This window comes from Amblyomma mixtum, chromosome 1 (genome assembly GCF_055824585.1).
Source record: "Amblyomma mixtum isolate Tamu chromosome 1, ASM5582458v1, whole genome shotgun sequence".
In the NCBI taxonomy this organism is placed as follows: Eukaryota; Metazoa; Arthropoda; class Arachnida; order Ixodida; family Ixodidae; genus Amblyomma; species Amblyomma mixtum.
Window position 1 is genome coordinate 219491702 of NC_143012.1, and position 19458 is coordinate 219511159.

A 19458-nucleotide genomic window follows, 5' to 3' on the forward strand; every position below is an offset into this window, starting at 1 on the left:
GCGTCTGCGCTACGTGGTTGGCATCGTTCCCCTCTCCCAGCGCGTGACGACGGCGTGATCTCTCGGGAGTGAGTGAGTGCGTGCGTGTCGGTGATTGGTGCCAGTGAAACCCGGCCCCCATCTAGGGACCCTAGGGAAGAGAACTCTTAAAAAGCCGGCAGCGGCACGGCCGAAGAGCTCGTTGTCATCATGCTCTCCTGTTGAGCTGTCGTGATGCAGCGTTCCTGCAGCTCACTTGTAAATATTCATGTATAAATTCCTCTTCTTTGTCTTTTCCCAGCAGCCTCGTCTCAGGCGTCCCTCATTCGCTCTCCGGGGCACGTCCATGCTACCTCGTCCGTAACAAACTGGTGGCAGCGGTGGGATGCTGCTACCTCGTCCCTAACAGGCGGTATTCTGCCGGTGTCGCCTTTTGCGACATGTCGCATATGGGCGGGGCCTAAAAAAGTGCTTACAGATGCTCGAAGAAACGGAAAAAGCCGCCGGCACTTTCGTCTGCGGTGCGTTCATTCACTCCGAGAAGCGACAATTTACCACTGCTGATCCACTAGCAGCAGTAGTTTCGTATCTTTTATAGCAAGAATATTTGCCATCACATGACGTCTAATGTTCAAAAAAACTTTTGCAAATTTAATATAAACTCGCTTTACTTCATTTAAGTCTATAAAACACCGCGAAAAAGCTCCAAATCTATTTTTCTTTCGTTCCGGACGGTTGTGCTAGGTTTCGGCTGCGTTTCGGGCAGTTGCAGACGGTAGCAGTGTAGCTGGAGGTCCCATTAGGCTTGCGCGCTCCAGAATCGAGAGCGTACCTAAAAAACTAAGCTGAATTGCAGCTTAAACTTTATCGTCGTAGCAAGGTAAGTCATAGCGAAAAGTAACAACACCAGTAGTTGCCGGTAAACATGCCGACCGGAATCGCAAGGACTGCTGAATTGGCTGAAGCGGGCGGCTCTCGCTTGAAAGGACGTCGCCATGTTTTCACGCCAAGGGCGCAAATGCCGCAACTGCCGATTGTGTTCGTACGCTAACGGTAGCCCGTCGCCCGCGCGAATCGCTTCAGCGCATTCCGTTGTTCGACTAAGCGTAGTAAATTGGGGCGACGACACGATGACGTAGCAGGAAGGCTGGTCCGTGTCGTCACGCCGCCGTCACCGCGGCTCGAGCCAATCAGCGAAGAGCGAATGCGACATGTCGCAAAAGGCGACACCGGGAGAATACCACCCCTGTACGGTGCGGTTCGGGTGTCCACCGAGATGACATTAGGCCCGTAAACATTTCGTGCTTACTCTACTCTCGGTTACGGGAGAGGCAGAGATTTTTAGGTTATCTTTGTTTATGTTTTCAAATAAAATCTGGCGCAACCAGTGGAATACAAGGTATTCTTTTGCCTAAGAATCAGTGCTTTGATGTATCTGTGCTGTATTGATCAGGGCCTTTGAAGGACACCAGTATACCAACTAAAGCCCTGTATCGACACAGCGACATGATGCAATAAGAGACGGTGATGCTTAGTAGAATTGGGCCTGATTTAATATGCGTCAACTTGTGGTTGTTTTACAAAAAGTATCGGTATATTTTAAGTGAATTGAATTTGGTTTTTAAAGTGTATGTGTGCTATCTCTTCTGTCAGTCAGTCATTCCGTACATATTAAAGCCCAACTCCTCGGAGCCCGTTTCGCGGCTTCGACGTCGCCGTTGTCGGTTATAACCAGCAGTGGACACCTTAATAGCGTTTTAAGCTGCGAAACCAATGGAGCGGCAGCTTGGAAAGCAAAGGAAAGGCTCATAACTGTGACTTCCCCGCCAGGGGGCCGTGGAGTATGGACGCACCCCACATCGGCTCCACGCAAAAACGCCGGAATTCACCATTCGCCAGCTTCATCGGCCCAGATTTCACCACCCACTGATCTGTGAAGGTGAGCGCCGCACTCCATCATTTTTTGGCCCGACTACGCCATTTTTCGGGCACCCACGGCCCCCCCTTCTTCCCTCTGTGACCGCTTCGCCTGAGCTAGGCCTCGCTCCGCTGGGAGTTAGGCCTACTCCGACGGACGCTTCCGCCACCAACGCCAGCATGGAGGTGCAGGTGCAGGGAGAAGTTCTCAACCCCCGCGACTATGACCCAAGGGACTGGAATCACATCCTTGGCGTGGCTGCCCGCGCCAAGGAAGTTCGTTCAGCAACCCGAAGCCAGGAGGCCGCAGCCTCTGCTATTGGTACCCCCAAGCCTGCATGCCCTGACAAGTCGGCGCACATTAAAGCAACGCGCTCAGCTGCGCAGCGTTCGCGGCAGCAGCCCCCGCTTCCTGCTGCGGACTACAAGGTCGTATTTAGATCAAGAGGCGGGCTGCAGCTGGACCTGCTTCCACCCCGACTACTACGGGAAGCCATCCTCCAAGCGGCGTCCCAGCTTCAAGAAACAACGCGTACCCAAATCAGGGTACACCCGGTCAACAACACCTGCACCGTAAGCACGCCCCTAAAAGATGACGCGCTCGCTCTGGTTCGGGTGACCGCCATAAAACACCAAGGCAAGGAGTTCACCGTCGCACATTACATAGCCCCGCCGGACGGAGCAGTACGCGGAGTCATCTCTAATGCGTACTGGAATGAGGCCCGACAGAGATCCTACAAGACCTGATCACCGGCAACCCAGACGCCCTCATCGTGGAGGCCCGCCGAACGCCCGCGTTCCATCCTAATAACTTTCCGGGCTGGACCAGTCCCACACGCCGTTCTGTATGGAGGAGCCCTCCACAGATGTACTGTACACCGTATCGAGGGCATATAGACGCCTGCACGAACTGCCGCGTCCCAGGCCACCGGGCGGATGTGTGTGTCCAGCCCAGATCAAATAAGTGCCCCCGCTGCGGTCAGTCCCATCCCAAAGAAGAAGTGCCCTCATGCACCCCCAGCTGCATTCCCTGCGGAGGCCCTCATATGACCGGCACCGGGAACTGCAAGGCACGGGGCCGCAAACTAGCGTCCACGAGGAACGCTCTCCATCCTCCGGATGCATCGCGGCTTTCCCGCCGCGATCAACCAAGAACAGCCAGCGGACGCAGCTCGACGGCTTCCCGGTCGCCTTCCACAACCTGGGAGCATAGCAGCAAGAACGCCTCGCGTCTCACCTGGGCAGACCGCGTTTCCGGCAAAACCACCCGTTAACCCCCACCACCCCAGTCCTCCCAGGCAGACCCGAGAGACCAGGAACTCAAGGCCTTGCGTGACGAGGAAAGCCGCCTTTCCTCTCTCCTAAGCACCCCCGCCCCCTCCATGCCCCCTCAACCCGCACCCCCTGTCATTAATTCGAGCTCATCATCCACAGACACTTCGAGCACCCCTCCTGCAAAGAAACAGCGCACCACAGACGCCACACCCCCTCCCGTTCCCCCACAAATAGACGCTAAATTAGCAGCACTCGAAGCAAAATTTGACCATAAACTAAAGGAGCTAGACGCCCGCCTCGAGGCCAGATTCAATCACCTTGCCGCCGCCCTCACTAAAAAACTTGAGCAGCGCATGGACGCTATGCTTACCAAGATGATGGAACTCTTGGAGCATAATCTTACCCATTGCTTCACCCAACTTCAAACCCCCTCCACTCCCCCCATCCTACCACCACAAGCACAAAACACCTTCCCTGAGCCACACATACCAATTGACACCCGTCTTAATACCCTCCTCAATCCCCCCACCATCCAATATGGCGGGGGGGAACACTAATTATCTCCCCATTATAACTTGGAACTGCCGCGGCTTCCGGGCAAAGCGCGCACCTCTGCAACTTCTCCTTCCCACCATCACACCCACGCCCCACATACTTATTCTCCAGGAGACTGCACACCGAGCAACCCTCCCCAGCTACACATCTACACACTCGTATACCACTAACACACCCAGGGCGTCCACACTCATCCACCGCAGCCTCACCTACAAAACTCATCACATTACGTCTGAGACGCCCTGCGTGATCACGGAAATTATACATCACACACATTCACTTCCTTCTATATTTATAGCAAACATATACCACCCCCCGTCCCTGCCGATGGCCCCGCTAGAATCACTTCTGCGAGACCTACACCATCTAGCAGGGAAACATCCCCTACTCATCGGTGGGGACTTCAACAGTCAGCATACTGACTGGGGATACACAACCACGACACATCGAGGTCGCAGGCTCTGGCTGCTCTTGCAGAACCTCTTACTCACTGTGCACAACACGTTTCAGACGCCTACGAGGATCGGCAACACTGTCAGCATGGACACCAGTCCGGACCTGACGCTGAGCCGCTGTATCCGCGGCGTTACCTGAAACAGAACACCACATACACTGGGCAGTGATCATTACATTATACAAATCACTGTCCCGTACAAAGCACCCCGTCACGCAAATACAACACATAAACTCATTAACTGGGATGCCTTTCGCGCTGTACGCACCGCCCTCCCAGACACTCCCATCGCAGACATCGACGAATGGGTGCAGTCACTCAAGCATGACGTTCACCACAACACGCGAGACATTGAAACTACAACCGAAACACCTACCCTTGACACACGCCTAGCCCACCTCTGGGAGGCTTATCACAGCATCCTAGAATGCTGGAAAGGCAATAAACACAACAGAACGCTTAAGAAGCGGCTGGCCGCGCTGCAGACACAAATCCAACAGCACTCTGAGGAGCTCTGCCGATCCAACTGGGGACGGATATGTGACGGCATCGCCGGAAACCTGTCCAGCAAACGCGCATGGCAACTCCTCCGACACCTCATTGACCCCACGCGCACCAAATCAGCAACACAGCACTACGTGACACGCCTCACACATGAACAAATTGACGATCCCGACACCCTTCTAGACACACTTCAAACCATGTACACATCTCCAGGCGGCCCTATACCTCTACCGCACTACACAGGGCAAGCAAATCCAACACTCGACACCGACATCACGGAGACGGAAGTCGGAGCGGCCCTCCTGACTCTCCGCGCCAACTCCGCACCTGGTGCAGACCAAATCACAAAGTACATGCTCCGTAATCTGGATGACCAATCGATCACCCACATTACGAAATACTTCAACCAGTGCTGGAGGGTGGGTAACCTCCCGCAGTCCTGGCGCCACGCGAAGGTAATATTCATACCTAAACCCAACAAACCACTTACACTTCAAAACCTTCGCCTTATTTCGCTAACCTCATGCCTTGGGAAGCTCCTAGAGCATGTTGTGTTAGCGAGACTCACAAGTCACATGGCGGACAACAATCTTTACCCGCATAGCATGGTAGGATTTCGCCCCCATCTATCCGCACAGGGCGCTATGCTGCAACTCTCACACGACATTTTCGACCCGCTTCTTCGGGGTCACACCAAGGCAGTTTTAGCTTTGGATCTCTCCAAAGCTTTTGATCGCATTGAATATCAGGCGATCATGACTGCTCTATCCCCCTTGAATGTGGGTGAGCGCACGTATGCCTACATTCAAGCATTCCTCACCGACCGCACAGCTGAGATCCACTTCGGCCCTCTGTCTTCCCCCTCCTACACTCTTCAGAGTATTGGCACCCCTCAAGGGTCCGTCCTTTCCCCCTTTCTCTTGAACATTACCCTCATCCCCCTCGCCCGAAAATTGGCCACTATTCCCCACCTGAAGCACACTCTTTATGCCGACGATATCACCCTGTGGACCACTCACGGCAGTGACGGAGACATAGAGAACACCTTACAGGAAGCATCCACCCTCACCCAAAATTACGCACGGAACATCGGACTGTCTTGCTCCCCAGAGAAGTCCGAACTCTTCCTCATCCGGCCTAAGAACCACCACTGCCCCCACTCCCCCATTGCCATTGAACTGAATGGTGACCCGGTACCTGAGGTTGGAACCCTCCGTGTATTGGGCCTGCACATCCAGAACGATGGCAAAAAATTACCGACGATTACGTTACTTCCTAATGCGAAATTTGAGCGCAGCAAATAAGCTGTTTCACCTTTTCGATAGTGAGTCAACCCCAGCTGCGGAGTTGGTTTCAGGGACAACGCCGCCGATGCCGACACAAACAATATGATACCCTCGCTTCCGCAGCGCTAAGAACCAGGTCTAGCCGTGGGAAGGTGGTCACGTATTCGTCGACGTGCCGGGGCCTACGTGAAATAACCGGCGCGTCGGCAACTAAAGAGCACCCTATCCGCCACACAAGAACAGGGGGGGGGGGGACCCTTTCCTCCTCTTTCTGCATGGCGGCGACGGTGTTCTATGCAGTCACGTTATCTTGACTCTCTAGCGGCGTCAGCGGCATCCAGCGGTATCAGTCGGTCGTTATCAGTCGGTCGCTGCTAGCGCTGGGGGGATGAAAGGGGGGGCGGAGCTGGTTACGAGGCCGACGACCACGACGACGCGAAACCCAGGAACGGACGCCAAAGAGCTGCGCTCTAAAACACCACCACCCTCAAGAAACTCAAGCAGGTTGTAGGCGCGATATCGCACCTCATCCGCAGGGTTTCGGGACGTCATAGAGGCATGAAGGAGCGCGACCTATGTCGCTTCATTCATGCCTTTGTCCTCAGCTGTGTGCTGTACACTACCCCATACTTACACCTATCCAAACATGACATAAACGCTTTGGATGCTTTGATTCGCAAGGAGCGTACGGCCCCCAGCCGGACGCCGTATGGGTGGACGCTGCCTGCACGGGTGATGAAGCGACAGCAGCTGTGGTGGACTCCTCTTTATCCGCCCTCCTCACACTACCTCTCCCTCCAAACACGTCCCCAGAGGCTGCAGAGGAAGCCGCCGTTGCCCTTGCTATAACCCGCACGGAAGCACGGTACATTTTAAGCGATTCTAAAACTGCGATTCTAAATTTTCCTCGAGGCCGAGTCCATGTCCCTGCTTTTGGCATACTGGACTCGCCCGATGCCCCCCCCCCCCCCCCCCCCCCCCCGCCCCGCCAAGTGGAGCTGATATGGGTGCCCGCGCATTCCGGGAATCCCGGAAACGAGGCCGCCAACCTTTTAGCCCGACGTTCTTTAAACCGGGCTCAGGTGGCCTATGATCGGGGATTCACGAAGGAGCGTATGCACTCATTCAGTGAGCTTACAGAGGCGCACAGAGCCTTACGCTAGCTCTACCCCCCGCCCCACCCCTCCCTAGATAACACGCGACACTATGGCGCAGACTACAGACACACACACTCCCTTCACCCCTTACCCTAGCCCACTATCATCCCTCCTTCCCCACTCCTGCTTGCACCCTATGCCCAGAACCCTTCGCTTCTTCCCTCCACATCCTTTCCCTTTGCCCGGCGGACCCTCCCCGGCGGGACCTAGAGAACCTCAAGACCTGGGAGGACTGGGAGACCCTGCTGCGCTCGGAGGACCCGGCCGTGCAGACCATCGCCACCGGCCGTGCTGCCAGTGTTATGGACCTTCGGAACATAAACACTTGAGTGCAGTGGGGTCGTGCGGGGACCCTGGGGCGTGCCCCGAATTCCTCTGTAAATAAAGTTTTCTCTCTCTCTCTCTCTCTCTCTCTCTCTCTCTCTCTCTCATTACTGTCCTTTTAGAACAGTGGACACCTCAATCGTGCTTTAAGCTACGTGGCGGTAGCGCAGATGTGCGCTGCATGCCTTGGCATTGACAAGGTTGTGCCAGAAACGCGGCACTGAAGCCATATGGGGGGTGGGAAGCGTCCCAGGCAGCCAGCGTTTGCCAGAGGTGCGGGGCTTCGGCTCCGTCATTTTATGCGAAGCATATTACTAGAGCTACACTACAGCCCGTCGAGCGCGGCGGTGGAGCTACCATTGACCTTTGGCGTGACCACGTGACACCACGTGACAACATGACGTCACAGCAGAGGAGAGATGGGCTGCTGGCTCGCGCGGTCGGCCGCGGCGGTGGAGGCTCTACATCAGAGGCGCTGCTGCTGACCACGTGACGCTATAGCAGCGGTATAAAGCTGAGCTTGCCTCGTGTTCTCGCTTCTGCTAGCGCGGCTTCGGCCGCTTATCTTTTTGAGCAGCGTCCGCTCCGGCGGACGCAGTCGTTGCTGCGACGCGCGTCTTTTCTTTCCTTTTTCTCTTTCCTTTGATCTTTTAACTCTCCTCTATCTGCACGTGGCAGCGGTGGTGGCTTGGCTCGAGCCAGTAGCAGGCCCGTGCAATTTTCTTTTCATCCTTCTCTCAGTCACAACAACAACAACAGCTCTCCGGGCACTTACGAGGCGGCCAGGTGTTGGGATGCTGCCTAGAAGCAGGGCTGATTTTGAACGAGAAGCGAAAGCTTCAGCGTGCCACAGAGACCGATGAAGAGCGGGATGAACGTCTGGCTAAGCGGCGTGTTCAATGCGGCTCGGCGACAACGTTCTACAACAATTGAAGAACAAAGCGAGGAACTTTACCAAGCCTAGCCATCAATATGCTTCGCATCTGACTAGGCTTAACCTTAGCTAAACCTCAGCCATTTTTTGGCAGGAGGCACGACTCAATTCATCCGAGCTCATCAATTTTGCTCCCTTTGAATTCAGCAAGTTTATCGGCATCAGTGGACACCAATTTCATTTAGGTGGGCCCACTTTTATAGAATTTTAAGGCGGGATTTCCTTCCCGCCTCCGGCGCCGACGCTAAGCCTAACTGCTGCGCCGGCGTTCGGCTGCGAGGGAGCTACTTTCGGCAAAATGGCAGAAACCTTTGTGTAACGCTGCTATGACCCGGACGCCATGTCTTGGTCGACCGTTCCCGTCACTGTGGAACCCAAATCGGCACCCGCGGACCCGATCCGCAATTAAAATCTTCTGCGTCTGCTTGAGCGCTGCTCTAGACGAGAGACCAAGAGAGCGGCGGAAGCCACGCCAACCACCTACAAGGCTGCTGCTACCCGCCAAGCTGGCCGCAAACCCGTGACAAAGTGGAGGCCCAAGCCTCTACCAAAATTCCACGAAGACGACGTTGTCATCGTCCTCAAGCCCCGGAAATCATTGGCCATCCGGGACGCCTTTCAATACTTCGAACTCGGTGCGTTCGGCGCTCCCCTCGGGGCGCCTAAGGCGGACGTGTTGAGCCCCCTTCTATGCAATGAGCAAAATTTGATCCTAGCTACCACCCGTAACGCCCACGTCGCAGACCGTCTGCTAGAAGAGTTTTCCATTAAATCAGGTGAAGGAGATGTGCCTCTCGCCGGGGTTTGGCCGCTAGGGGGCCGTGTAGTGTAGACGCACCCCACATCGTCGTGGTGCTGAAACCGCGAAACACGGTCGACCTCAGAGCAACTTTTGGTCCCGGACAAGCCGGCGCTGCCATCCGCAGCATCCTCGGGGACGACGCAAATGCAGGACTTGCGGTGTGGCCTGTTTGGGACCAAAACGTGCTGGTATGTGCGTTGAAATCAGTCGACGCCGCGGAGAAGCTACTCCGGGATGTTGTGCTGCGGGTTGGGGAACGCGAGCTACCGTTCCGGGGACACCCCAAACTCTCCGGTGCGTTCTGTCGCGGCGTCGTGAGTGTTTCGCCTAACGAAACGTCTGAAACCGTTAAAAGAAAACTCTGTGTGGAACCAAATGTGGTGTCTGTGCGCAAGCTGGGGGGAACCCCGGTTGCGTTGATCACCTTCGCGGGGACTAAGGTGCCACGGACGGTGTTGTACAGCTACGAACGGCTCCCTGTTCGCCTGTACAAGAAAACAGTGCCTGCATGCCACCGCTGTGGCACAGTGGGCCATCGGGCCGATGCGTGCCCGCGACCGCAGCCGGGGCGCTGCAAACGCTGCGGAGTCCAGGTTCGCGATGCCACTCCTGACGGCCCGGCGGAACATGACTGCGTTCCGAGCTGCCTCATCTGCGGAGGCGGCCACCCTACCGGAGCTCCTGGCTGTGCCGGGCGGTTCCGGAAACCCATCAAACCCAGCTCCCCATCAGGATCCAAACCGAAGACAAAGACGGGGCCCAAGCAGGCTCCTCCGCCCAAGGCCAAGACAGCGTCAGCCGATCAGGAAACCAAGGCCAAAACCGGGCCATCGAAACCTGTCAAGTCCGCGACCCAGGCGGCGCCCCCGGTCCTCAACGCCAGGGACTTCCCGCCCTTGGCACCCGTCCAACCACAGGTGAGCAGTTGGAGTAGGGCAGTCTCCGGGCCCACTACCCGTCCCTCCCCTACCCGTCCCTCCCCTACCGAAACCGCCCTACAGCAGCAAGTAGAGGAGCTCAGGCGCCAGAACCAAATTCTAGCGCGCAAAATTCAGGAATTAGAGGCCAAACAGGCCGGGTCATCTGAACCAATGCAAGAAGCTGAGCCAGACGACGAGGATGACGGATCATCCGTAACATCTTGCCTCACTAGCGTCTCGCGGCAGAGCGGGGACACGGTAGTTGGATCAGCTGGTCGCGTCGCCGGCCTAGAGGCACTGCAGCGCCAAACCGAGCAACTGGAGGAGCAAGTGGCGGCCCTCCCGAACCAAATCATGTCAGCAGTCCGCGAGTCCTTCCAGGATATGTTCAAGGCAGCTTTAACGCAAGCACTTCCCGACATTATGGCCCAGGTCACTGACTCGGTCCTTAAAGCCGTGCAGCCCTGGGTCAGCACCCAAATTAAGAACGCCACAAGCTGCGAATCCCCTCACCTCAAACGTAAGACAGCCTTCCGTCAGGCAGCGGAGGAACATGGTTCAGGCTCGGCAGCTGGTGTGTCGGTGCGGCCCCTCACTGGGGTTGCGCCGGCTCCCGGCCAGAGCTATTCCGATCACCCTTAAATAAATACGACAAGATGGCTAGCAGATGTAATAGGAATGCTAAAAACTTTGAAAAATTCCAGATCATCCAATGGAACTGCAGGGGTTTCAGATCTTGGAAAAAGCGGTCACACCTCCAGCTTTACCTGCAGTCCCTAGGTGAAATGCCGGAGCTCATTGCCCTACAGGAGCCCGGCATAGACGCTAAATTATCAGGCTACAGCACCTTTCAGGGTGGCCCCTCTACGTGCATCCTGGTGAATAAGGCTTACACCGTGGTTCAGGTCGACTTAGACTTGAGTACCGAGCAAGAATATACAATGGTCCGAGTACTGCCTCTCAGACGCCGCGACCCGTCAATACATATCCTCAACATATACTGCCCTCCGCGTAAGCCGCGCGTAACTTTCAATGAAATCTTCCTTCGCGCGATAAAATTGGCAGCCAAAGAGCCTCTAGTGATCGTTGGAGACTTCAATGCTCCCAGCCTTCATTGGGGCTACCACTTCGAACAGGCAAGAGGACGTAAGCTGGCGGAGCTCATCTCCACCCTCAGCCTCACGTTGCTCACGGACCCGGCGTATCCCACTCGAGTGGGGAATTCGGTAACCCGCGACACGTGTCCAGACCTTTCTCTCGTTAAAAATGCTAGAGCGGCTGCATGGGAGAACTTGGGAGATTCTCTAGGCAGCGATCACCTCCTTCTCCGGATTACACTCGAGGCAAAGGCAGCGCGCAAAAAATGGGGTCAGGCCAAGCTGACCGATTGGCACAAATTCCGGAATCACACTATCCCTCCCGTACTATTTTCCGGCGGCTACGCGGAATGGGCTCACCACATATACAACATTCAGAAACAACACGTCACAACACTACAAACCACCGAAGAGATCCCCGCAGTGGACACCCACCTCCTGCATTTGTGGGAGGCGCGCCGGAGCTTAACTAAACGGTGGAAAAAGCAGAAAACTAATCGCAAATTACGCGACCGCATAGCCAAACTCACAGAGCAGGCTGCAGCGTATGCTGCCGAGCTCTCAGATTCAAATTGGATAGCACGCTGCGACGCCGCAGCTCATCAGATGAGCTCGAAGGGGACGTGGCGTCCCTTTCGCAGTCTAATCGACCCCTCCCAAACGAGAGGGGAGACGCAAAAGCAGCTCCGGCAGGCTTTGCAAGGGTATCAAGGTACGACGGCGCAACTTGCGGACACTCTGTGCGACAGATATCTCTGTCGTATGGAGGACCCGCCTGGGCCGCAGTACATGTACTCTGGCAGGCCTAATGAAACACTCGATGCCCCTTTTGAGTTGCACGACCTTAAGGCGGCCTTAGCAAAAATGCGCCGGCGTACGGCTCCGGGACGGGACCACATAACAGTGAACCTGTTGGCGAACCTACCGGACTCAGCCTACCTTCATTTATTAGAATACATCAACCAGATCTGGGACGGGCGTCCACTCCCTCCCGAGTGGAAAACGTCACTTGTGACGTTTATCCCTAAAACAGGTAAGGCCGTGAATACGGCCAACCTGAGGCCCATTATCACTGACCTCATGTGCGGGCAGGCTTATGGAGACGATGGTACGGGATCGCCTCTCTCCATACCTGGAGAGTAAGGGCTTCTTTGCAGTCACCATGTTCGGGTTTCGCCCTCACATGTCTGCACAGGATGTCCTTCTCCAGCTGCACAGGGATGTAATACGACCCACAACTATGCAACACAATGACAAAGCCATCCTCGCCCTTGATCTGAAAGGGGCTTTCGACAATGTGAAACACGGAAGCATCCTGGCCAACTTGAGTTCTACCGATTGTGGGGCTAGGACCTACGCGTATGTAAGAGATTTCTTGTCTAATCGCCAGGCCTTTCTTCGGATTGAGGGCGAGGAATACGGCCCTTACATGACGGGAACACGGGGTACCCCTCAGGGAGCAGTGTTATCACCGCTCCTGTTCAACATTGCTATGATGCGCCTCCCAAGCCAATTGGCCCGGGTGGAAGGCATTCAACGCGCGTTATATGCAGATGATATTACAATTTGGACCACTCAGGGGAGCCTTGGGGACATGGAGGACCGCCTTCAGCAGGCTGCTTCCATAGTCGATGCGTATGCTAATGACTGTGGGCTCCAATGTGCTCCAGCGAAATCAGAGCTTCTGCATGTCAGAGCGAACCCAAAGGATAGGACAGCAATACACATCTCTCTGTCAGGAGGTCCTATTAGAGAGGTGGAGGAGCTCCGTATTCTGGGCCTTTTCATTCACCAGAGACTCAGACCGGACTCCACTATTGCGAAACTCAAGAGAGCAGGCGAACAGGTAGGGCGCATGATCCGCCGCGTTTCCAACAAGCGGGGTGGTCTGCGGGGCAGGGACGCGCTTCGGCTCGTCTATGCCTTCGTGACTAGCCGGATCCTCTACGCCGTGCCATATCTCCGCACTACTAAGCAAGACGAGGCGCGAATAGACGCCATCATCCGCAAGGCAACTAAGCGAGCCCTGGATCTCCCGGTGGCTACCTCTAATGCCAAACTCAAGGCATTGGGGGTGCTAAACTCCTACCAGGAGCTGCGGGAGGCCCACCTCGTGAACCAATACACGCGGCTCACGCAGACGGCTCCTGGGCGCCGCCTGCTAAACCGCTTATACATCCAACACGACTGCACTCCAGAGGAGGCGGAGCGTAACCCAGTACTATGGCGCCATATGCTCTGGGTCTCCCCGCTCCCCCGTAACATGGACACCGACATGCATGAAAACAGACTACAAGCGCGGGCTCGGGCTCTTGAGAGACAACACGGCTCCCGACCCGGTGTATATTATGTAGACGTAGCAGGGCCATCGCCCACGGGATTTTACTCGGCCGCTGTCGTTCACCAGGAAATGCACGTTCATGGACTCTCCTTTCGAGCCCCGAATTCAATGCGGGCCGAGGAAGTAGCGATAGCGCTTGCTGCCGCCCACGCCAATTCGAGAATAATCATCACGGACTCCCGAAAAGCATGTGAACATTACTTGGCAGGGGAGATCTCCCCCTTAGCTGCTTGTATTCTACGACGGACTGCCACTGATCCAACACCCAAACGAATCATTTGGGCTCCTGGCCACCAGGGTTTACGAGGTAATGAGGCCGCTGACGCGGCTGCCCGAGCGCTTACTCACCGGGCTCCTCATCCCAGCTCTTCTGGCTCGGAGACTAACCAGCCGCTGCTGCGATTCAGGGAAATATTAACACATTATAGCGACAACCACCGCCTTTTCCCGGCCCCTGCAAAAGGGCTGAGTAAGACGGAGGAGCGAACTTTAAGGCGCCTGCAGACAGGTACTCTACTCTGTCCTGCAATAATAAAACATTACGATCCTAACACGGATGGGCGATGCCCACACTGTGGGGAGACCTGTGATATCTTCCACATGGTGTGGGCATGTACTCAAAATCCCCACCTCCCCCCTTCCCCTACCCCTTCCAGAGAGGCATGGGAGACTGCCCTCCTCAACTGCTCCTCGCTTGAGTAAAGGGCTCTGGTGAAACGGGCGAGAGACGGGGCCTTGTCGTGCGGTGTCCCGGACTAGGGACGCCGACCATGTAGCGGGGCCACTCTGTGGCTCCCAAACTCTTTTTTACAATATAAAAGTTTTCACCACCACCACGCACCCCACATCAGCTCCGCAGAAAGACAGCGGAATTCGCCAATCGCCAGCATCATCGGCCCAAATTTCACCACCCATTGATCTGCGAATCTGAGCGCCACACGCCATCAATTTTTGGCCCGACTACGCCATTTTTCGGGCATCCACGGCCCCTTCTTCTCTCTGTGACCTCTTCGCTTGAGCTAGGCCTCGCTCCGCTGGGAGCTAGGCCTACTGCGACGAACGCTTCCGCCACTAACGCCATCATGGAGGTGCAGGTGCAGGGAGAGGTTCTTAACCCCCATGACTACGACCCAAGGGACTGGACGCACATTCTTAGTGTGCCTGCCCGCTCCAAGGACGTCCCTTCAATAACCAGACGCCAGGAGGCCGCAGCCTCTGCTACTTGTACCCCCAAGCCTGCTAGCCCTGACAAGTCGGCGCACTTGAAACCAACGCGCTCAGCTGCGCAGCGTTCGCGGCAGCAGCCGCCGCTTCCTGCTGCAGACTACAAGGTCTTGTTTAGGTCACGAGGCGGGCTGCAGCTGGACCTGCTTCCGCCCCGACAACTACGGGAGACCATCCTCCAAGCCGCGTCCCAGCTCCAAGAACCAACTCGTATCCAAATCAGGGTACACCCAGTCAACAATACCTGCACGGTAAGCACGCCCCTAAAAGATGACGCGCTTGCCCTTGTTCGCGTGACAAACATCAAAAACCAAGGCAAGGACTTCGCCGTCGCAGCTTATATAGCCCCGCCGGATGGAGCGGTACGCGGAGTCATCTCCAATGCGTATTGGAATGAAACCCCGACAGAGCTCCTGCAAGACCTGATCAGCGGCAACCCAGACGCCCTCATCGTGGGCGCCCGCCGAATGGGTTCCACGCGTTCTATTTTAATAACATTCCGGGCTGGCCCTGTCCCACGCGCCGTTCTTTATGGAGGAGCCCTCCACAGATGCACACCGTACCGAGGGCATATAGAGGCCTGCACGAACTGCCGCGTCCCAGGTCACCGGACAGCTGTGTGCGTCCACCCAGGATCGCATAAGTGCCCCCGCTGCGGGCTGTCGCATCCCGAAGAAGGTGTGCCCTCATGCACCCCCAGCTGTATTCCCTGCGGAGGCCCCCATATGACCGGAACCGGGAGCTGTAAGGCACGGGGCCGGAAACCAGCGTCCCGGAGGAACGCTCTCTCTCCCCCGTCTGCATCACGGCTTTCCCGCTGCGATCAACCCAGCACAGGCAACGGACGCAGCTCAACGCCTTCAGGGTCATCGTCTAGAACCAGACAGAATGGTAGCAACAACTCCTCGCGTCTCACCTGGGCAGACCGCATTTCTGGCAAAGCCACCCGTCAACCCCCATCACACCAGTCCTCCCAGGCAGATCCGAGAGACCAGCAACTCAAGGCCTTGCGTGACGAGGTAAGCCGCCTTTCCTCCCTCCTAATTACCCCCGCCGCCTCCATGACCCATCAACCCGCACCCCCTGTCATTAACCCGACCTCGTCATCTACAGACACATCGAGCACCCCTCCTGCAAAGAAGCAGCGCACCTCAGGCGCCACACCCTCTTCCGTGATCCCAGAAATAGACGCTAAATTAGCAGCACTCGAGGCCAAATTTGATCACAAACGCCCGCCTCGAGGCCAGATTCAATCACCTTGCCGCCACGATCTCCGAAAAACTAAAGCAGCGTATGGACGCTATGCTTACCAAGATGATGGAGCTCTTGGAACATAACCTTACCCATCGCTTCACACAATTTCAAATCCCCTCCACTCCCCCCATGCTACCTCCGCAAGCACAAACCACCTTTTGGGAGCCACACATACCAATTGACACCCGTCTTACTACCCTCCTCAATCCCCCCACTATCCAATATGGCGGGGGGAGCACTAATCATGTGCAAATTTTAACTTGGAACTGCCGCGGCTTCCGGGCCAAGCGTGCACCTCTGCAACTTCTTCCCACCATCACACCAACGCCCCACTTACTTCTTCTCCAGGAGACTGCACACCGGGCAACCCTCCCAAGCTACACATCTACACACTCAGATACCACTAACACACCCAGAGCGTCCACACTCATACACCGCAGCCTCACCTACAAAGCTCATCACATCACGTCTGAGACGCCCTGCGTGATCACAGAACTTATACATCACACACATTCACTTCCTTCTATATTTATAGCAAACATATACCACCCTCCGTCCATGCCGATGGCCCCGCTAGAATCACTTCTGCGAAAGCTACACCATCTAGCCGCAAAACATACCGTACTCATCGGTGGGGACTTCAACAGTCAATATACTGACTGGGGATACACAACCACTACACATCGAGGTCGCAGGCTCTGGCTGCTCCTGCAGAACCTCCAACTCACTGTGCACAACACGTTTCAGACGCCTACGCGGATCGGCAACAGTGTCAGCACGGACACCAGTCCGGACCGGACGCTGAGCCGCTGCATCCGCGGCGTTACCTGGAACAGAACACAACATACACTGGGCAGTGATCATTACATTATACAAATCACTGTCCCGTACAAACCACCCCGTCACGCAAATACAACACACGAACTGATCAACTGGGATGCCTTTCGCGCTGCACGCACCGCCCTCCCAGACACTCCCATCGCAGACATCGACGCATGGGTGCAGTCACTCAAGCATGACGTTCACCACAACACGCGACACATTGAAACTACAACCGAAACCCCTACCCTCGACACACGCCTAGCCCACCTCTGGGAGGCTTACCACAGCTTTCTGGAGCGCTGGAAAGGAAACAAACACAACAGAACGCTTAAAAAGCGGCTGGCCGCGCTGTAGACACAAATCCAACAGCACTCTGAGGAGCTCTGCCGGTCCAACTGGGGACAGATATGTGATGGCATCGCCGGAAACCTGTCCAGCAAACGCCCATGGCAACTCCTCCGACACCTCATTGACCCTACACGCACCAAATCAGCAACACAGCACCACGTGACACGACTCACACATGAACACATTGACGATCCCGACACCCTCCTAGACACACTTCAAACCATGTACACCTCTCCAGGCGCCCCCACACCCCAGCCCTACTGCACAGGATAGGCAAGTCCCACACTCGACACCGACATCTCGGAGACGGAAGTCAGAGCGGCCCTCCTGGCTCTCCGCGCCAACTCTGCACATGGAGCAGACCAAATCACAAACTCCATGCTCCGTAATCTGGGTGACCAGTCGATCACCCACATTATGAAATACTTCAACCAGTGCTGGAAGGAGGGTAAGCTTCCGCAGTCCTGGCTCCACGCGAAGGTAATATTAATACCAAAACCCAACAAACCACTTACACTTCAAAACCTTCGCCCGATTTCGCTAACCTCATGCGTAGGGAAGCTCCTCGAGCATGTTGTGTTAGCGAGACTCAAAAGTCTCATGGTGGATAACAATCTTTACCCTCATAGCATGGTGGCATTTCGCCCCCATCTATTCGCACAGGACGCCATGCTGCAACTCACACACGACATTTTCGACGCGCTCTTTCCAGGTCACACCAAGGCAGTCTTAGCTTTGGATCCCTCCAAAGCTTTTGATCGCATTGAACATCAGGCGATTTTGACTGCCCTATCCCCATTTAATGTGGGTGTGCGAACGTACGCCTACATTCAAGCATTCCTCACTGACCGCACGGCTGAGATACACTTCGGCCCTCTGTCTTCCCCCTCCTACACGCTTCAGAGTATCGACACCCCTCAAGGGTCCGTCCTTTCCCCTTTTTTGTTTAACATTACCCTCATCCCCCTCGCCCGAAAATTGGCAACTATTCCCCACCTTAAGCATACTCTTTATGCTGACGATATCACCCTGTGGACCACCCACGGAAGTGACGGCGGCCTAGAGAACACCTTACAGGAAGCAGCCACCCTCACCCCAAATTATGCACGAACCTTCGGACTGTCTTGCTCCCCAGAGAAGTCCGAACTGCTCCTCATCCGGCCTAAGAACCGTCGCTCTCCCTCTCCCCCATTGCCATCGAACTGAATGGTGACCCGGTACCTGAGGTTGACACCCTCCGTGTATTGGGCCTGCACATCCAGAACGATGGCAAAAACACCACCACCCTCAAGAAACTTAAACAGGTTGTAGGCGCGATATCGCACCTCATCCGCAGGGTTTCGTGACATCATAGAGGCTTGAAAGAGCGCGACCTATGTCGGCTCATTCATGCCTTTGTCCTCAGCCGTGTGTTGTACACTACCCCATACCTTCAACTATCCAAACATGACATAAACGCTTTGGATGCCTTGATTCGCAAAGCATTCAAGGTAGCCGTTCATCTTCCCCTCAACACACCCAAAGACAGATTACTAGGCCTGGGCCTCCACAACACGATCAGGGAACTGATGGAAGCCCACCGACAGGCCCAATACATCAGGCTCACACAAACCTCCACAGGCCGGTATATCCTGGATTCCCTAGGAATCAGAATACCGGCCAACGACCCAATCCTCCTCACTATCCCACGGCCCCTTCACCGGGAGCTCCTCATCAGGCCTCTCCCGAGGAATATGCACCCGTCCCACCATGAGCAGCGCCACAGAGCCCGTGCGAAGGCACTCTATCGAGCGTACGGCTCCGAGCCGGACGCCGTATGGGTGGACGCTGCCTGCAGGGGTGATGAAGCGACAGCAGCTGTGGTGGACTCCTCTTCATCCGCCCTCCTCACACTACCTCTCCCTCCAGACACATCCTCAGAGGCTGCAGAGGAAGCCGCCATCGCACTCGCTCTCACTCGCACGGAAGGCCGGTATATTTTTAGTGACTCGAGAACTGCGATTCTAAATTTTGCTCGAGGCCGAGTTCATGTCCCTGCTTTTGACATGCTGGAATCGCCCGATGCACCCCCTCCCCGCCAAGTGGAGTTGATATGGGTGCCTGCGCACTCCAGGAATCCCGGAAACGAGGCTGCCAACCTTTTAGTCCGAGGTTCTTTAAACTGGGCTCAGGTGGCCTCGGATCGGGGATTCACGAAGGAGCGCATGCACTCATTCAGCGAGCTGACGCAGGGATACAGAGCCTCACGCCAGCTCTACCCCCCGC

At 55.7% G+C, this 19458-nt stretch overlaps 1 protein-coding gene across 1 annotated transcript; it reads left to right on the forward strand.

The window, feature by feature from the left end:
* Nucleotides 1-14399: 14399 nt before the first annotated feature.
* On the forward strand, nt 14400-17247 carry LOC149370938 (uncharacterized). The gene is made up of 2 exons (XM_089584338.1): nt 14400-15788; nt 15883-17247. Exons 1-2 carry the CDS (start codon nt 14628-14630, stop codon nt 15943-15945), a joined length of 1224 nt encoding a protein of 407 aa, XP_089440464.1. The 5' UTR covers nt 14400-14627; the 3' UTR covers nt 15946-17247.
* The last annotated feature ends 2211 nt before the right edge of the window (nt 17248-19458 follow it).